Below are 21,728 nucleotides of genomic sequence, written 5' to 3'. Positions count from 1 at the left end.
CGTTGGATCGCTTGAAAATATTTCAAAATAAATATTACATGTAATGGTTTGCGTAATCTTTAATAAAAAATGAGATGTTAATTTTTAAAGTCAATAATTCGCTTACGATACTTTATAATTATATAATATATGTATAATGTTCTATATTACTATTAACACATTTGCATAAGAAAAATTTTAAACTTTAGCATATATTTCGTTTACTAACACTGAAAATTAATAAAATAATTCAACTTCTTTTTTTATAAATGCGTTTATTATCACTCACAGTTTTAACAATGTTTATATTTCAACAATAAATGTTTTTATTATCATTTTCTTCCTCGTCATAGAAATTTTATAACTTTCTGTGTGCGTGCGCGCACGTGTGTGTGTGTGTGTGTGTGTGTGTAATATCTTGTTAAATTTCTTTTTTTATTGTTATATTTTTAACGCAAACAAATTTTGAAGAGCACGATATCATAAACTTTGTATCCCGTGAGAGAAAATATGTACCTAATATGTGTGTATATTAAAGTATACATATACATTAAGTGATAAATGGAATATAAATTCGCACATATAGCGAGTGATAGCTGTTGCGCATATTTATTGATTTATTGATTCAGATTGATTGAGCCAATTCGAAGATTCATTGTATTGATCTTTTACTTCGGTACTTAGTAATTGTTTTGTTACAATTTATTTTAACTCTAAAATTTTGATTTTTTAATATTGTATTAAATAAAAAATAATTTGCCTTTTTCTCTGTAAGATTTATACAAAAATTTATAAATATAAATAGATATTTACAGAGAAATAAAAATGTATAAAAAATTACAGAATATTCATGAATAAATAAATCAAAGTGTCATATACACATGTATGTGTTTATCAATGTAACATTGAGTAAACGGACTCATTAATGTTAAAATTTTTTATTTTTATATATAACAATTTTGAACATGACAACAAAAAAAATACATATTAGGTTTAAATTTTAATATCGCGTTTTAACTACGTTTAATCGGATAGATTTATTATCTTAAAAAATTAGAAACAACTTAAACATGTGTAAATTCGTGTATTTGCGCAAAATTAAAAAAATTTAAAAAGAAATGAAAAAATCAATTTTAAGCTTTAAACAATGACAGATTTCTTTATATTTTGACATGAGAAATAACTATAATAAATTTGAAAAAATCGGCGTCCAATTTTCTCCGAGGTTTACTTGTGAGAAGCGATATAGAAGACGTAAAATTGCATGCAATAAATATTATCTAGTCGACACATTTAATTAATTATTTGTACATGTGCATATGAAGAAGAAACGAGTTTTTGCACATCTATTTGAGAATAGATGTCTGTATTATACGTGAATTGCACAATGATATTTCATAGTATTATTAAAAAAAAAGAACGTAATAAACTTTAATATATTTATTAAAAGTTTTATAACTTGATCATGTGCATCGTGATCTGTTACAAAAGGAAATATGTAAGAGTGAAAGATAATAACTTGCGATTCGTAGATTAACTTTAAAGAATTTACCGAATATATATAAAGATTTAATTTTTTGGATATTCAAGTTTTAATTATTGTCGTATTAATTCAGTATACATATTAAAATCACGAGCGCTTTTTAATTATGTAAGGGCTAGTCAATGCTTTATTAGAAAATGATTATGTGTTACCTCAGGAAAAATTCAAATGACTATGAAAAACGATTCCAATTTATCTTATAATGGCATGGCACGTATAATATAGGTATAACTAAAAGTATTAATATTAATGGACTGTCACGTACTTCTCTGGAAGAATCCAAAATATATTACAGTTCCGGTCAGCTTCCAGAAAGCCATTTCACGGTGTTCGAATCTAAACTTTATTCAAGTAGAAGATTTCTTTATTAAAAACAAATTAAATGTTTTTACATATGTTTATTTACATGTATAACTGTAAAACTGTACAAAAAAGACGTTAAAAAATTTTATTTAAATAATTAAAACTGCATAAGCAAAAAACTTGATATAAAAAAACAGATGTATGTACCTATAAAGTTTATTAATATTACATTTAAAATTGCCACATTTATAAATAGATGTTATGTAGTATAAAATTATGCTTTTATAATTATAAATGTAGTCGTATACATATATTAAACGTAAACATAATATATGTTATGAAATTTTTATATTTAAAAATAAGAATTTTTTATATTAACGAGTCCTTACTTCCTAGAAAATTGTTAAAGTAGCATCAATACTTTTAGTAAAACACATAATATTTTTAATGTTCCTGACAACAATTTTCTTCTCTTTTACGCGATTTTTACGAGATTCTCGACTATGAGTAATCAATACTGATCAATGTTCCATGCGATCTTCTCAATGATTCAGATATACTCGAATCGATGTTCCTTCATGTCTCTCGATTACTTCTTTGTAACACGTCAACTTCGTGTGCGTGCGTGAATGTGTATAAATTACGAGTTTTTATATCTGAATATTACTTTGTGAAACTCTATTTCATGATTAATTATAATAATCTTTATGATCGAGTTATAAAATAATTGATAAATCAATAATTACTGCATTTTCTTCGATCAAAATGTACGCAGTAAAATGTATGTAGTATATTCAATTGTATTAAAGATTGTTATACACACACAGGCGTAATCAAATTTTTTTCGCAATTTTCAAAATCTACAAGTAGAAAAACGATAGAATAAAAAAACAAATAATATATTATTTATAATTATAAATTATAATTATAAAATATTAAATTATAATTATAAAGTATTATAATTATAATTATAAAATATTAAATTATAATTATAAAGTATTATAATAAACTTGCTTTCTTGAAGCGTAAAAATTCCTAAATTTATTTTGGATAATATAGATATTATTTTTATGCTTTCAATGTATAGTAAACTTACTTCTTATTAGCATATATTTGCATAAATTAATTTATCTTGCAATCCTATTTAGAGAATGAAGCTACTATAGATCGACGTGAATAGAATACCTACAAGCAAACTCAACTTGCCAATTATTTATTGCATTAATTATATTTCGGGACAATATTTGTCCGCATCTTTTAATTTAAACATTTGACCATTAACCCAGCGAGAAATGATTGGTTGAATCGATGTCAATTGTACGATCGATTCAATCACGATTTCTCTGGAAAGAGCATTTTATGATCATTTGCATGTATCAAAAAATCACTTAATGAATTACTGTTTCATTTAAAGAAAGGTCTATGATATGTGTAAGGCTGTATATAATTTTAAATACACCTTATGCACTTCTTTCACTTTTTTCACGAAGATTGTAAATATATATATTTGTTTTATTTTAAATATAAGGCAGTGCAATTGACAAATTAAAACTCTCTGTGAACAGTTTCCACGAATAATTATATTCTATATATATATAGTTTCATGGAAACTGTTCACAGAGAGAAATTTTTTCTTAGAATTTACTCTGAAAATCATGATAATCGTGAGACCATATGGTTTGAAAATAATTTTATGAAAATTTCTTTGATTAATATTTATCACAATAAAAAATAATAATATTCATTAAAATAAAATATAAAATATGTTTGATTAATTTTACTAAGAGGATAGTAAAATTAATCAAGCATATTTAAAAAATTTTTTCATACTATATTGTCTCACGATTACCATGATCTTCTGGGGTAAATTCTAAAGAAGATAAATTCTAAAAGAAAAATATCTCTGTGTTAGAAAAAGTAATTGTTGGAAATAACATTGATTGTGAGTATCATCGATCATGCAGAGCGTAATGAATCATACAGAGCGCAGCAAATAAAGCACGTTCAAGTTCTCGGACCGACTTCTAGCATCATCAGATTAAAGTTTTATTTATTATCATATTAATTCAGTATCATAGCACGAAAATGACAAACGCTTTTTAATTAGGCCAAGTCAATGCTTTATTAGAAAGTGGTAGAGAATTCCGTACTCCGTAAAACCGCTAGTTGCATAGATGCTATCTAAGAGAAGAATCAAATGACTTCTTGAAAAACGATTCCAACTTATCTCATTATGGCATTGCATGTTTATTTAAAACTTTAAACAGGTAAGACATTTCTTTCTCTATTTTTTCTTTAAGTAAGAACTATTTTTCTTAGTAAATAAATCATGAGAGCTTGACTTTCTTCGATTGTTGAAGGAATTTTGTCTCATAATTCAGATTTTATATTAGTTTCAAATTAATTAATTAATTTCTTCTGATAAGTAACTCTATCTTAACTTGACTTTCTTTTTCACGAGTGCGTTTGTTATCACTAAAATTTCAATAAGGTTTATATTTTAATATATATATATGGTATATATGTATATATTTTTATTATCATTTTCTTCATGATCATAAAAATTTTATAAATTCCTGTATTTAAAAACATCTTATATAATATTTCTTAATGCAAACGAATTTTCTGGAGAGCACAATGCTATAAACTTTTGATTTATGTCTGATAAAAATATGTACATACATATATAACACACACACACATATATATATATATATATATATATATATATATATATATTTATTAAGTGATAAATAGTGTATATAAATTCTCACATATAGCAAAAATGACAGCTTATTGCGCATATTATTCATAGATTGATTAATTGTCCCCAATTCGAAGTTCAATTGCACCAATCTTTCACTTCGATGTTTAGTAGCTGTTGAGCATGCGAATTTATTTAACTCAAATTTTCTGATTTTCTATATAAATTTCGTTAAATAAAAAATAAATTACCCTGCAAGTTTTAAATAAAAATTAGTAAATTTAAACATATCTAGAGAAATAAAAATGTTTTAGAAATTACAAACAATTTATGTAAATGTGTCACAAACTTATTAAGTAACAAGAAAGATGAAATCAACGAAATCATTAATTTTTTTAATTCTTTCTTTTAAATCTAACAATTATATTATAATAATACATATTGTTTAAAAATTTTAATATATTGTCTGAATTAAATTAAATTTTAAGTTTTAATTTGATTACATAACATTGATTTTTGAATGTGTGACGTAAAATTAATAAACTTTATATACATTTTTTTTTTAATTAAAACTCTTTAGTTTTACGTATTATACAGTTTCAATTACACAAATAGTGTATTATCTGCAATATATAACATTCAATTTTCTTCATGAAAAAAATCTTTTATTTGTGTAAAGTATATAAATTAGAGTATACGAAAATACTTTTCTTCGTAACTTCTTGGACCGAAGCTTCAAAGATCCTCCAGAATCCCTAGATTTCCTGATGAAAACGTTATGGTCATTCTCGTTAGCATTAACAGTTTTAGTAAAACACATAATGTTTGTAACGTTTCTAACATAACAATTTTCTCTTCTTGTAGATATTTTTATACTCGATCGGCTTTCATACGATTCTCGACTATGACCAATGTTCCATGTAATCTTCACAATGATTTAAATACCACTAATCGAATTGATGTTCCTCCATGTATCTCGATAAATTTTGAGTTTTCTCTTACTTAATAAAACTCTTAGTTGATAAAACTATTTCAAGATCGATTATAATGATTTATATAATCAAGCTATAAAACTATATAGTTTATTTTCTTCGATTAAACTCAATGTACAATGTAACGAGTGTAGTATATTCGATTGTATCTAAAACAATAATATAAGCGTAATTAAATTTCGCAATTCTTCAAAATTTTCAAGTAGAAAAGCGATCGAATGAAAAAAAATATATATTATTATTTTACAAAATATTACTATCTTAATATTTTTAATATATTATTATTTCAAAATTAACTAACAAATTACCGCTTTATTAATATTTTTTGACAGAAATCAGCTATTTAAGACGTTTATTTGCTAACTAAATATTTATAATAATAATATATGTTACAGAATTAAAAATAATATATTTAAAATAATATGTTATAATACTTTAAACTCGATTAATATTTTTGACAATTATCAACTAATTTCTGTGAAAAAAATAATAATCCAGGATAAAATATTATAACATATTATTTACAACATATCACTATTATAACATATTATTTACAACATATCACTATTTTAACATATTATTTTACAACTTAAATAGCAAATTAACGCTTAAAATTAACACTTAAAAAAACAGCTATTTGATGCGTTTATTTGCTAATTAAATTTTCATATTAATATATTACATAAGTAAAAGTAATGTTTTAAATAATATGTTACAATATTTTGAACTGGATTGATATTTTTGACAGTTATAAACTGATATTTCTGTAAAAAAAGTATTATTCGCGGATAAGATATTATAGCATATTATTTTACAACATATTACTATCTTAATATTCTTAATATATTATTATTTTAACATTTAATTAACAAACTAACGTTTCATTAATATTTTTTGACAGAAATCAGCTATTTAAGACGTTTATACGGATTTAATGAACATATCAACGACGCACGAAAATCCAATACCTTAATTATTGATTGTATTGCATAAAAGTATTCAAATGGGATCTGCATTTAAGAACCTACGTTAATCTCTTTAATCATTATTTTAATACGATGTTTGAATTCGCTTGTTCGATAGCAGAACACAAAATTTATTGCAATAAAGTAAGCTAGAAATTTTTGATTTTAATGAATTAAATTTATATGTCAAGATCTTTTCTTATTTCAAACCGGATCTTACTTTAAAAATGCGCCTCATATAGGATATACATATATATATAGAATATTATTATTCGTGAAAACTGTTGGAATAAGTAACTGTTGGAAGAAACACTGAGTATCATCGATCAAGCTGAGAGAAATGAATCATAAAGAGAGGGCAGCAAATAAAGCATGATCAGATCGGTCTAGTCTGGGGAGTCAGTTACGATTGCGATTGCCACGAAAAAGGACAATGTTGCGCGTTATTTGATTCAAATAATATACTGTCATATAAACATCACACATCAATATGCACAAATAGTGGATTCTAAAAACATGCATAGTATACAATATGCATAAAAATAGTAATCATAATTTTTTATATTTTTAGTGAAACAAAAAATATGACAAATATCAACGTGGATAATATTTGATGCTAGAATAGTGGTGAAAGTGACAGAAAACCTATAATTCTATAATTTTCGGATTGCTTATAAATTGTTCGTTTACATTTTTATTGATTATCTTTTTACGAAATATTAAAAGAAATTACAACAAAAATATATTATTATCTTCGATACAATCAAGTGAATACGTGTTGCTTCGTGCTGTTATTGGTTCCCATCGAAAAATTATAAAAATTACTATTTACTAAAAATTCCTTCACATGATCTAAGATATATATATTGTGATTGATTATAAAAAGATATATTAAAATGTAATATTGGAAGACAGTAACGCGATTCGCAAACTAGATTCTAAAGAATTCATCGAGCTCATAATAAAGTATCGAGTCGATTAGATCAAATCTGAATAATCCATAGAATAAAAAGAAAAAGAATACTGGTGACTAAAAATTGATTTCCAACATTCATCGAAGGAAGAGATTATTATGTTTAAGATGAGATTATGCGTTTTATTGAAAAGTTTTATGATGGTGAAAGCAGCTATCACCATTTTGACAAAGAATCATACCGTCCCGGACAATCTTTTTACGCAAGTAAGAAATTTTTTTGTTTATTAAAAAACAATTAAATGTTATTACAAGTAATTGTGCAGTTTATTTGAGTAACTCAAACTCACACATGTGTAATATAATATAATATTACAAATTGTATAATAAAATAAAACTACACATAAAACTAAAAAGTACGATCCAATGAGAAAGGATGTATAAAGCTTGAAAATTTTATTTTGTTTATAAATGGATGTATAATATAGTACAAAGTTAAACTTCATTAAGACGAAATATTAAAATTTGACTGTATTATGTTTGTGTTTCTATTGCTATTTTTAAGAATAATAATTATTAATATTAACGAGATGTTCTGTTAATTTTTCACTATTTTGATACATACATACATACATAAACACACACACACACACACACACACACACACACACACACACACACACACACATATATATATATATATATATATATGACACTTGAATTGTGTTTCATGTGATTTTTCATCAATTTGTAATAAAAACTCATTTACTTTATTAAATAATTATAATTATTTAATGATATAATAAGACTTGTAAATTAATTCTTATATAACTAAATTAATTCAAAATGTCAGCGTCATTTTGATGTATCAAGGATAGTTGCATTTGTTCTATATACATATAAAGAAATGTCGACTATATTGGTATAATAAAATTCAAATTGTATTAATTAACTTTATAAGGCCAATAGTTAAATAAACAATATACGTAACAGCAATAACTAGCTACCCGCGTTTAAATTTATTGATGGATGTATATAATATTCGTAGTATATCCATTTATATAGCCATATATATTCTTATATATCGTAGCAACGTCAATCGAAAGTTTTTGGTATCGGGTTTTCCAGAATTTGTTTGGGTTAAAAGATATAACCATAATCAAAAAGAATTTCGACAAGATTTTAAGTACAAAAATTTATATCATTTTTATAATCACACACATACACATAAAAGAGAATATTTTAAAGATTTTTATTCTTGAAATACAAACGTTATTATTGAAATTTTAAACATAACTGACGGATTATTAAAAAGTAACCTCGTTTATTTTGAAAAGTTAAAACTAACGATTGCAAAAAAACTAATCATTAGCTATAACTATCAGCAAAATAGCTTCAGGAATCGAAAAGAGTAACATTTTCATATATCATTTATTAAAAAAAAACGATTATTAATTCTTATTAAATAATCCTTATTCTGCCTATTCTGCGTGACATTCTTTTTAATATAAGAATAATGTTTGATATTTCGCAAGAAAATATGTTGAAAAATAATAGGAATAAATATTTTAGAAATGAAATTACATAATATTTAACACATTATAAATAAGGAATGGAATTATAAATAAAAATATCAAGCTAATATTATTAAAAACAAAAAATTATATGCTCATTTTAGTTATTTCGACATATATATGTTATTTTTTATGAAAATCTTATTTATATATATTTCTATATATACGACTATTTTATTTATCATTAAAGATACCGTGGAATTTCTGGCCTAGTTGCCTTACTTATTTTTTTTATATGTTATATTTTATTAAGGATATTACAGTGCCCGAAAACAACAATCATCTCATTTTACGAAATCTCGAGCCGGATCAGAATTATTCTGATAGCGTGACTATAAAAAATGATGTCGATGAAGTTGATGAAGTTACATTTGTAAATATGTCCATGAACCCAGATTCTATTGGTAAGATGCAATGAATATATAGAACGTTAATAAAAAATTAACAAAATATTTACAAGTTGTAAGTATAAAGTAAATTTAAGAGAGAGTAAAAATTAAATTTAAAATATATTAAACCATTTTCTAATAACAAGGATAATATAAAATTCATTCTGTCAAAAAGAGAGAAAAAAATGTATACACTGTATGTAAAATAAAGCAGAATTTAGAAAACACCATCAATTTCATTATTTTTCTTGTTTGTTTTAAATCTGTCGCAAATAATATACTTCTGATTTGTGAATAAATAGGAAATTTTAGAAAAGGGTTTAGCACTTTATTGGAAGCTTTTTTGATTATAACTTAGCAATTACTTTTCTAACATAAGTCTTGAAACACACACACACACACAAGAGTTTTATGTTATTTCATTATTTTAAAAACTTGCTCTGTCAATTTTTTAACATAAGTTTATTTTTTCTCTTTTTCTTTAATATATTGCACGTTAAATTATTATTATTGTTTTTAATTTACCGAGATAATCAACTTAAACATATTATAATGTACCATCTTAAAATCTCTAGGAATAATTCCGAGCGAGCCAAGAGCATTCGTAGAGTTCAATGGATTTCTAAATGACAAATTCAACATTTCTGTGACATTCAGGTGAAGAATCTAAGTTTTCAGTCTATATCCTTTCTTTCTCTAAAATTTAACATAGAAATATACAATAAAAATATTAATTCTGATAAAAAATTATTAAATATAAATAGGCTAAAATTTGTCTTACAGATGGAACCAACCTGAATTTGCAAACGAAGTGATACAAGGATATACAGTGCAATGTTGGTTCATCGAGAATCTAGAAAAGATTCAAATCTATGACGACAAATCTATTTTAACTATAATGGAGTGCACAGAGCATAATCTAAAACCTAACACGACGTACTATTTCCGAGTACGAGCGTATACTGAAACTGGTGTTGGACCTTATACGGATTTAATGAACGTATCAACCACGCATAAAAATCCGATACCTCAATTATTAATAAATGCATGGAGCAGTATCAAAATATGGGACCTGGATTCAAGAACATACGTTAATCTATTTAATATATTTGGTTTCTTATATGATGCAAGAGATATCGCTTATTCTGTAGCAGAACATAAAATTTATTGGATCCAGTCGACTGATATTGACAATGAGTATATACGAGATTTAATGATAGGGGATATGAATACAAATAATATTACAAAAATTACTAGTTTAAAAGAAAATTCCCACAATCTCTGCATCGATTGGATAGGAAGAAATCTATATTGGATGGAAGATCGGGAGTCAATTTTAAAGCTGGACTTAACAATGTGGCAAAATGGCATAGTCAAATATGATAAGATTTTGAACAGAAAAAATCTTATTTATTTAACTATACAGCCGTCTATGAGGTACGTTAACTATTATTCACTTGAAAAAATAAAAACTTTTGAGTCTTTCAGTTAAGAATCTATATTATTTTCTAATTTTTTTGCAGTAATTCACTATAATGTAATAAAGATTGTAATAAAGAATGTAATAATTGTAATAAAGATAAAAAATCATAAAATTATTAATTATCATAAAATTGTAACAACCTAAGCTTATTATTCTTTTAACTTTAAGATTAAAATTATGTTTTATAATACACATTTAGAATAATATATATATTTTCCAGATTTTTATATTGGATAGAAAAGTTTTTAGATATGCTGTTTGTAATAATGAAATCGGATCTTGACGGAAAAAATGTGCAATCTTTTTTAAAAACCGATATGACCTCTTGTCCATACAAAACATCATTATTTACAATTTTTTTTGAAATGAAACTTGACATAACAAATACAGAGGAGCCGCTAATATTCTGTAGAAAAAACCATGAATTAATTGTGCAGAACATTAAAATAAATAAATGCAATTTGATTTCAACTGCTGAAATGGGCACACTGACTGTGTCACATTTTATATATGATAAAACAAACATTTATTTAAGTGGACCTTATGTAAATACATCAGATTTCTATGTTCATATTTTAAAAAAGAAGTATGCATTTGTCGACAGTGAAAAAAACGCATTTAAACACGTGCAAATAATAAACAGCACGGATTACTTTAATCCCCTAATATCGTTTAGTAAATCATCCTCCTTACAACCATATCCTCGGAAGGAATGCCTTATACCTGATGAAAATATTTATAATATTACAATAATAAAAATAACAGCGAATAGTATTGTTTTGAAATTTAAGATGACAGAATCGACTCGCAAGCACAAATGCAAAAACAACATACCAACTCCTAAATATATCATCTACGTAAGCTGTGTGAATAACCTTGATAACAAGATCAATGAATTTTATATACAGACACACGAGCGGCATTATGAAATTCAGAATTTAACACCGTTTACAGAATACAAGCTGAAGCTAGCTGTAAGCAATTTATACTCTGATCAGTTGTCGATGGACCTGCAATTCCGATCGGAAGTCATACTAAGAACTAACGAAAGTAAACTCAATGCTCCAGAAAATGTGACCGTTCAGGTTCTGACGCCGACTATAGCGGCAGTTTATTGGATTCCACACACGAAATTGAATTGTGCGACAGTAACTTATAGAGTATATTGGAAAACAATTAACTCGGTAAACACCACGCAACCGATAGAAAAGCCATTTATTAATAATAAAGTAGACAACAAATTATTTACAATAATCCAATCGTTGCTGCCAGAACAGAAATACTTAGTGTATGTACGTGTGTATCCAACCAACTACACCAATCTCTATAATGACAGTTTGAGCAAAACCGTGAACACGTACTCGAAACCGAACAATATAACTTTGAGCGAAGTTAGCATAAACAATATGAATATTTCGTGGATTCCTAGCGTTAATCTGACGATATATTACATACTGGAATACAGAAATGATGCGATGCAAAAGTGGCAAATCGCAGATAATTTTGAGACGAATAATAAGAAAGTAACGTATTATATAGAAAACTTGCTACCGGCAACTTTATACAAGTTTCGTTTGATACTGACATATCCTGAGTACGAAAACTTTACATGGCCATCTGATGAAAGATTTATTTTTCAAACACTTGGTAAGCAAATATGATAATATGTAGATATTTTAATATGATCTGTTTATTTGACATGCATATAAATGTATTACAGAATTTTAAGAATTAAATATTTTTAATGATAAAATTATAAGTAGAAATATTCAAATAAGACAAGAAAATTAAAACTATATTTTTATGTAACAAAGGTGATAATTCGATAATTCGAGCTACGCAATATAATCTAATATTGATGTTAAGCCTTGGTGCTATCGTTATTGTAACCTGCATCTATCTTATTTATTGTTGTAAGTATTTGATACACAATTTTTTAATTACAAATTATGATTAATGTAGTAAGTAGAGAGATTTTCTAAAAAAAAGTTAACTTACTTGTTAAAAGAGCAAAATTTAAAATTTGCAATGCATAATATAATTTAAATATATCATAACTTATAATAGTATACCGACAACGCAAAGAAGATAACGAGCAGGCTTTGACTAGGATTCTACATGAGGTACCTATCGGAAACGTTCAGTTCAATGCGCTATACAGTCCTGCGTTGCAATTTAATCCAAATAAATTTATGCTGACTAAAATCAAACGTGAGCAAATCACACTAACAAAACACCTTGGAAGGGGCGCATTCGGAATGGTAAAATTTTCGTAATGTCATATTTTAAGTCATTAATATTTAGATGTAGAAATGAAAAATACACATTTCTTAGTAAATTATACACCAAAAAAAATTGTTTTCTTGAAATGCGTTAATAAGTCCTCTTAATAGATATTCTTAATGAATAAGAATATTTCCATCTTTTATATTAAATTCAGAATATATTCTTATTTTTTTTGCAATTTCAGCGCCGCAATAAATAAATATAATAAATTAATAATAAATGTAAGATAAAAATTAATAAAATATTATTTAAATTTATAAGTTTACAATTAATATTAAAAATAATAACATAATAAGCAAAAATGTGTATTTAACTATGTCAAATACATAAAAAATATTTAATTATATGTGTAATTAATATTTAAATATACATGTAATAAGTAACAAATGTCCATTTGTAAGACTGTTTTTTGTTATATCGATTAATAATTTTAATAATACACGGATAGAAAAACATCTCATTAAGTATATATTCTTGCATGTTAAGAATATCTCTTTAGAGAATTTTCCTCCTAAATTAAGAGGATCCTTTTGGCGCCTATTTTAGTGGAAGATATTATAAAGATAAGTGGCATATACTTAAGATGAGAATACAATTTTTTCGGATATATAAATCAACTTTTTAAAAGAATTAGTAATACATTAATTTTTATGAGACATACAAGTGCACTTAATATTTTTTCGTTGAATTATTTAAAATAAATTAAAATATATATGTATAATGTTATATAAAATTAAATTATCTTTTCTTGTTTAATAAAAGTTACATTAATTTTCAATATTTTGCAGGTGTATCAAGGGAATGTCAAGGATTTAGAAGAACCGGGATCAGAGACATTCGTTGCCATAAAAATGTTAAAAAAGGGTGCTTCCGTGGAAGAAAAAAAGAATTTCTTGCAAGAGGCTAAGCTTATGAGTCACTTTAGACACGAACATGTGTTAAGATTACTAGCTATCTGCTTAGACGGGGATTCTCCATTACTCGTGTTGGAATTAATGGAAACTGATCTGCAAACATATTTGAGAGAGTGTCAAATATTACAACCTTCTGATTTACACGCTCTGCGTCTACAAGACTTGCTCGCTATGTGCGAAGATGTTGCGCGAGGCTGTTGCTATCTAGAAGAGCTGCGCTTTGTGCATAGAGATCTCGCGTGCCGAAATTGTTTAGTGTTTGCGAGAGATCGTGAGAATCGTATCGTCAAAATCGGTGATTTCGGACTTGCTAGAGATATTTGCAGGGATGACTATTACCGCAAGGTAGATATAATTAATTAAAAAAGATGAAACTTTTTGAAAGTGTTTTTCTATTGTAGCGTTTTTTTATATTATTTTATATTATATCTGTAAGTCAAATAGAATTTAAGAAAAAAGAAGACTATGCATATATTTTCATATGTCTTTCTCCAATATATAGGGTGTCCCATTTTAATCTCCCCAGATAAACATCTCGAAAAATATCGAAGATACAGAAAAATGTTTCAGACAAAAGTGGTAGAACTTGAAGGGGGACAGATGATGAAAATGTGGACTTGACCTTGAGTGACCTATTGAAGGTCAGGTTAAGATCATCGATGTTTTCTTAAATGGAACCCCCTATTTTCTATTGCATATTCTTGTAGGCCTTGTTGAGACGTTTTCAAAACACTACCTATTGATGTCTCTTACACAAGCCGTTCCCAAGATACGAAGCTTCAAAGTTGACATATCATCGGCATTCGCATTATCCAATGTACACCGCGGGGAGGTTGTTCAAATTGTGTATGTGTGTGTGTGTGTGCTTCTGTAGTTTAACTTTTCTCTAATTATTTTTCTTCTGGTTATTTTAATGTAAGGGAAAGAATAAGAAAATGGTAGAGAAAGAGAGATAAAAGTTTTACTAAAGAAGCACACACACGCACACATACACAATTTGACTGAACAACCTCTCCACGGTGTACATTGGATAATGCAAATGCCGGTAATATGTCAACTTTGAAGCTTCGTATCTTAGGAACGGCTTGCGTAAGAGACATCAATAGGTAGTGTTTTGAAAACGTTTCAACAAGGCCTAAAAGAATATGCAACAATTAGGGGGTTCTATTTAAGAAAACAACGAAGACCTTGACCTGACCTTCAATAGGTCATTCAAGGTCAAGTCCATATTTTCATCATCTGTCCCCCTTCAAGTCCAACAACTTTTGTCCGAAACATTTTTTCGTATCTTCCATATTTTTCGAGATGTTTGCCTGGGGAGATTAAAATGGGACATCCTGTATATGTATAATGTATAATGCAAAATATTAGTAAACGTTTTTTGCTTAAGAATACTTATTGCAAAAATGGATAATTAGAATAGAAAATATAACTTTGTTAAAATTATATTTTAGGAAGGAGAAGGTCTGCTTCCTGTTCGTTGGATGGCACAGGAATCCTTAGTGGACGGAATATTTACTTCTTATAGCGATGTTTGGTCATTCGGAGTACTAATGTGGGAGATTACATCGTTAGGTGAGCAACCTTACTCTACCAGAACTAATCTCGAAGTGATGGATTATGTACGCACGGGAGGCAGATTGCAGATGCCTCTGAACTGTCCATCCTCGTTATACCAACTAATGCAGCGTTGCTGGAGTGCAGCGAATGAGAGACCAAACTTTAAACTTTGTCTGAACAATATTATAGCTCTAAGAAGCGACACAGAAGACGCAATAGTGAATCCGACGCATCAATGAATATTATATAGCCGGCAATTAATTAATTGTTTGTATATATATATATGTTAAGAAGAAACGATGAGTTTTACATCTATGGGATATTTGAAATTATACTGTCTGTATTATACGTTTATATATATAGGTATATCTGTATGTGAACTTATCATTTTCATTTCATAATTCATTTTTCAAAGATAGGTAATAAACTATATATTTACTAGAAGTTGTATGACTGCTCGAATGCAGATCCATCGTGATCTGTTACAAAGAGAAATCTTAATACGTAAGAGAAAGATATAACTTGCGATTCGTAAATTAGCTTTAAAGAATTTACCGAATGATAAATAAAAAGTATATCATTTTAGAGATTAAAATTTTATATATTATCATATTAATTCAGTATCATAGCACGAAAATGACAAACGCTTTTTAATTAGGCCAAGTCAATGCTTTATTAGAAAGTGGTAGAGAATTCCGTACTCCGTAAATTCGCTAGTTGCATAGATGTTATCTCAGAGAAGAATCAAATGACTTCTTGAAATAAGATTCCAACTTATCTCATTATGGCATTGCATGTTTATTTAAAACTTTAAACAAGTAAGAAACTTTTTTTCTCTATTTTTTCTCTAAGTAAGAACTATTTCTCTTAGTAAATAAATCATGGGAGCTTGACTTTCTTCGATTGTTGAAGGAATTTTGACTCATAATTCTGTTTTTATATTAGTTTCAAAATAATTAATTAATTTCTTCTAATAAGTAACTCTATCTTAACTTGACTTTCTTTTTCACGAGTGCGTTTGTTATCACTAAAATTTCAATAATGTTTATATTTTAACATATATATAAGATATATATATTTTTATTATCATTTTCTTCATGATCATAAAAATTTTATAAATTCCTGTATTTGAAAACATCTTATGAAATATTTTTTAATGCAAACGAATTTTCTCGAGAGCGCAATGCTATAAACTTTAGATTTATATCTGATAAAAATATGTACATACATATATAACATATATATATATATATATATATATATATATATATATACATTAAGTGATAAATAGTGTATATAAATTCTCACATATAGCAAAAGTGACAGCTTATTGCGCATATTATTCATAGATTGATTAATTGTCCCCAATTCGAAGTTCAACTTCACCAATCTTTCTTCGATGTTTAGTAGCCGTTGAGCATGCGAATTATTTTAACTAAAATTTTCTGATTTTCTATATTAATTTCGTTAAATAAAAAATAAATTACCCTGCAAGTTTTAAATAAAAATTAGTAAATTTGAACATATCTAGAGAAATAAAAATGTTTTAGAAATTACAAACAATTTATGTAAATGTGTCACAAACTTATTAAGTAACAAAAAAAATGAAATGAACGAAATCATTAATTTTTAAAATTCTTTCTTTTAAATCTAACAATTATATTATAATAATACATATTGCTTAATAATTTTAATATATCGTCTGAATTAAATTTAATTTTAAGTTTTAATTTGATTACATAACATTGATTTTTGAATGTGTGACGTAAAATTAATAAACTTTATATACATTTTTTTTTAAATTAAAACTTTAGTTTTACGTATTATACAGTTTTAATTACACAAATAGTGTATTGTCTGCAATATATAACATTCAATTTTCTTCATGAAAAAATCTATTATTAGCGTAAAGTATATAAATTAGAGTATACGAAAATACTTTTCTTTGTAACTTCTTGGACCGGAGCTTCAAAGATTTTCCAGAATCCCTAGATTTCCTGACGAAAACATTATGGTCATTTTCGTTAGCATTAACAGTTTTAGTAAAACACATAACGTTTGTAACGTTTTTAACATAACAATTTTCTCTTCTTGTAGATATTTTTATACTCGATCGGCTTTCATACGATTCTCGACTATGACCAATGTTCCATGTAATCTTCACAATGATTTAAATACCACTAATCGAATTGATGTTCTCCCCTCCATGTATCTCGTATAAATTTTGAGTTTTCTCTTACTTGATAAAACTATTTCAAGATCGATTATAATGATTTATATAATCAAGCTATAAAACTATATAGTATATTTTCTTCGATTAATCCCAATGTACAATGTAACGATTGTAGTATATTCGATTGTATCAAAAACAAAAATATAAACATAATTAAATTTCGCAATTTTTCAAAACTTTTAAGTGGAAAAGCGATCGAATGAAAAAAAATATATATTATTATTTTACAACATATTACTATCTTAATATTTTTAATATATTATTATTTCAAAATTTAACTAACAAATTAATATTTTTTGACAGAAATCTGCTATTTAAGACGTTTATTTGCTAATTAAATATTTATAATAATAATATATGTTACAGAATCGAAAATAATATTTTTAAAATAATGAGTTATAATACTTTAAACTCGATTAATATTTTTGACAGTTATCAGCTAATTTCTAGGAAAAAAATATTATAATCCAGAATAAGATATTATAACATATTATTTACAACATATCACTATTTTAATTTTTTTAACATAATATTTTACAACTTAATTAGCAAATTAACTTTTTAAAGCTTAATTAAGACTTTTTAAAGAAAGCAGCTATTTGAGGCGTTTATTTGCTAATTAAATTTTCATATTAATATATTACATAAGTAAAAGTAATGTTTTAAATAATATGTTACAATATTTTAAACTGGATTAATATTTTTGACAGTTATAAACTGATTTCTGTAAAAAAAATATTATTTGCGAATAAGATATTATAGCGTATCATTTTACAACGTATTACTATTTTAATATTCTTAATATATTATTATTTTAAAATTTAATTAACAAATTAATTTTTCATTAATATTTTTTGACAGAAATCAGCTATTTAAGAAGTTTATACAGATTTAATGAACGTATCAACGACGCATAAAAATCCAATACCTTAATTATTTATTAATTAATTCGTATTGCATAATTCGTATAGATTAATTGATTCGTATTGCATAAAAGTATTCAAATGGGATCTGGAATCAAGAACCTACGCTAATCTCTTTAATCATGATTTTAATACGATGTTCGAATTCGATTGTTCGATACCAGAACACAAAATTTATTGCAATAAAGTAAGCTTGTAGAAGTTTTTGCTTATAATAAATTATTTTTAAATGTCAAGATCTTTTTTTATTTTAAACCGGACCTTACTTTAAAAATGCGCCTCATATAAAATATATATATATATGTATAAATATAGATATATATATGTATAAATATATATATACAGGGTATCCGGTAATAGTCGCATCAACCGTCGTGTGCAGGTAGAGCTAGTTAAACCGAGTAGATAAGTCCTCTACCATTTTGTGATATTCTCAATAATAAGAGAGAAATAAATTAAAGAAAATCAGCCAATTCGAGCGATGATAAGCGTTTAGCGAGAAGAGACAGCCCACTCGGGGATCCAGAGTTAGCGCTACTCGTATGTAGTTACTGTCTTTTGTAAAGCGCTCCTCCCCGCTTCATCGCGCGCCAAGCAACCGTGTAACATTATACTGTTTCTTTTTGCCGCATGCTTAGTAACGATATGAAACTGGGCTGTCTTTTCTCGCCGTCGTCACGCGAATTGGCTGATCTTCTTTAATTTATTTCTCATTAATTATTGCGAAAATCGCAAAATGGTAGAGGACTTTTCTATTCAGTTCAACATGCTCTACCTGCAACTGACGGGTGGTTCACGAATTATGGGACACCCTGTATATATATAGAATATAATTATTCGTGAAAGCTGTTGGAATAAGTAACTGTTGGAAGAAACACTGACAATGAGTGTCATCGATCAAGCAGAGAGAAGTGAATCATAAACAGAGGGCAGCAAATAAAGCATGATCAGATCGGTCTAGTCTGCGGAGTCAGTTACGATTGCGATTGCCACGAAAAAAGACAATGTTGCGCGTCATTTGATTCAAATACTGTCATATAAATATCACACAACAATATGCACAAATAGTGGATTTTAAAAACGTGCATAGTATACAGTATACAATATGCATAAAAAAAGTAATCATAAGTGTTTATATTTTTAGTGAAACAAAAAATATGACAAATATCAACGTGGATAATATTTTATGCTTGAATAGCGGTGAAAGTGATAAAAAATTAAAAATTCTATCATTTTTGGATTACTTATAAATTGTTCAATTATCTTTTTATTGATTATATTTTTACGAAATATTTAAAAAAAATTAGAAAAAAGATATATTATTATCTTCGATACAATCAGGAGTGAATACGTGTCGCTTTGTATGTTATTGGTTGTCATCGAAAAATTATAAAAATTACCTTTTACTTACTAGAAGTTCTCATATGATCTAAGATATATATTAATAATAAAAAGATACTTTTAAAAATTGGAAGATAATAATGCGATTCGCAAACTGGATTCTAAAGAATTCATCGAGAACATAATAAAGTATCGATTAGATCTGAATCATCCACAGAATAAAAAGAAAAACAACACTGGTGACTAAAAATTGAGCGCCATCATTCACCGAAATTATTATGTTTAAGTTGAAATTATACGTTTTATTGAAAAGTTTAAAGCTGGTGAAGGCAGCTATCGCGATTTTGACACAGAATCATACCGTTCTGGACAATCCTCACACTGCAAAAAATGGGCGTGTTCGATGTGTGTTCAACGTGTGTAGAAATAAGACATAACACACTTTGCTCACGTGTACTGAACGGCTGCTGTGTTGATACTACACACTTTGAATAGAATAATACGTGTACAATACACGTAAATGTGTAGTTTTAATATGGTTAGGTGTTATACACACTTCTCGATTACAACTCGTTAACAACACGTTAATTCAAACACACTTAAAGCGTGTTGATATAATACAGAAAGTACTATCACTGCAAAAACAAGTGTGTTACTTTTACACATTTTAAGCGTGTTATTCTGTAGACACTTTTTACACGTTTCATCGTGTGTAAAATAAGAACACACGTGTGTTGAATGTATGCATCTATGCGTGTTGTTTTTACACGTTTTACGCGTATTCGTTGCATTATATGTATACGATGTACATGATGCAACATTTTGCACGTTACTTCTACGGCCGTCGAACACCCCTAAAATTGTTTTACAGCGGGATTTCTAATTTTTTTGATTCATTTTTCGTATGGATTTTCCGTAGGATTAATTTATTTATATGTTTATATTAAATTTTTATTTCTTTTATACGAATTTAAACACATAATACAAACTTTTAATACTGATCTGATCAATTATTAATGATTTTATAAATTATAATATTTTGTTATACATATATTTGTATATAGTTGTGTTTACATATATATATTTTAGTTAGGTAGCATGTTATATAGATAGGTCTATATATTAGTTAGCTTATATATTATACATTTTTATTACATGGTTAGTCACCCATTACAGAGTTAGTCATTATATATTTTCTTTAGTTCTTTGTATTTTTTTTCAATTAATTTTTTTACACACTTATAAATGTGTTTCTTTTTTCCGTGTTAGTTTCGCTCGTGCGTTATTATCAACGTGTGTTGTACCGTACGATATGTGTAACATAGTACTTTCTGTATTATATCAACACGCTTTAAGTGTGTTTGAATTAACGTGTTGTTAACGAATTGTAATCGAGAAGTGTGTATAACACCTAACCATATTAAAACTACACATTTACGTGTATTGTACACGTATTATTCTATTCAAAGTGTGTAGTATCAACACAGCAGCCGTTCAGTACACGTGAGCAAAGTGTGTTATGTCTTATTTCTACACACGTTGAACACACATCGAACACGCCCATTTTTTGCAGTGTGTGTGTCCGGATTTAAATTTCACGCAGGTAAGAGATTTTTTTCGCTTCAT

The 21,728-nt window shown here is 26.7% G+C and overlaps 1 protein-coding gene across 1 annotated transcript; it reads left to right on the top strand.

Annotated features, from left to right (window-relative positions):
* Positions 1-6,677: 6,677 nt before the first annotated feature.
* Positions 6,678-16,378, top strand: LOC145945062 (proto-oncogene tyrosine-protein kinase ROS-like). Its single transcript, XM_083053897.1, has 9 exons — positions 6,678-7,666; positions 9,227-9,377; positions 9,938-10,019; positions 10,146-10,799; positions 11,066-12,492; positions 12,660-12,758; positions 12,913-13,106; positions 13,920-14,390; positions 15,500-16,378. The coding sequence occupies exons 1-9, from the start codon at positions 7,559-7,561 to the stop codon at positions 15,842-15,844; spliced, it is 3,531 nt and encodes a 1,176-aa protein (XP_082910023.1). The 5' UTR covers positions 6,678-7,558; the 3' UTR covers positions 15,845-16,378.
* Positions 16,379-21,728: the final 5,350 nt, after the last annotated feature.

Source organism: Prenolepis imparis, unplaced genomic scaffold (genome assembly GCF_030444845.1).
Source record: "Prenolepis imparis isolate NDT839.2.m4 unplaced genomic scaffold, iyPreImpa1.0 SCAF_14, whole genome shotgun sequence".
NCBI lineage: Eukaryota > Metazoa > Arthropoda > Insecta > Hymenoptera > Formicidae > Prenolepis > Prenolepis imparis.
This window is presented reverse-complemented; position numbering and strand designations above follow the sequence as displayed.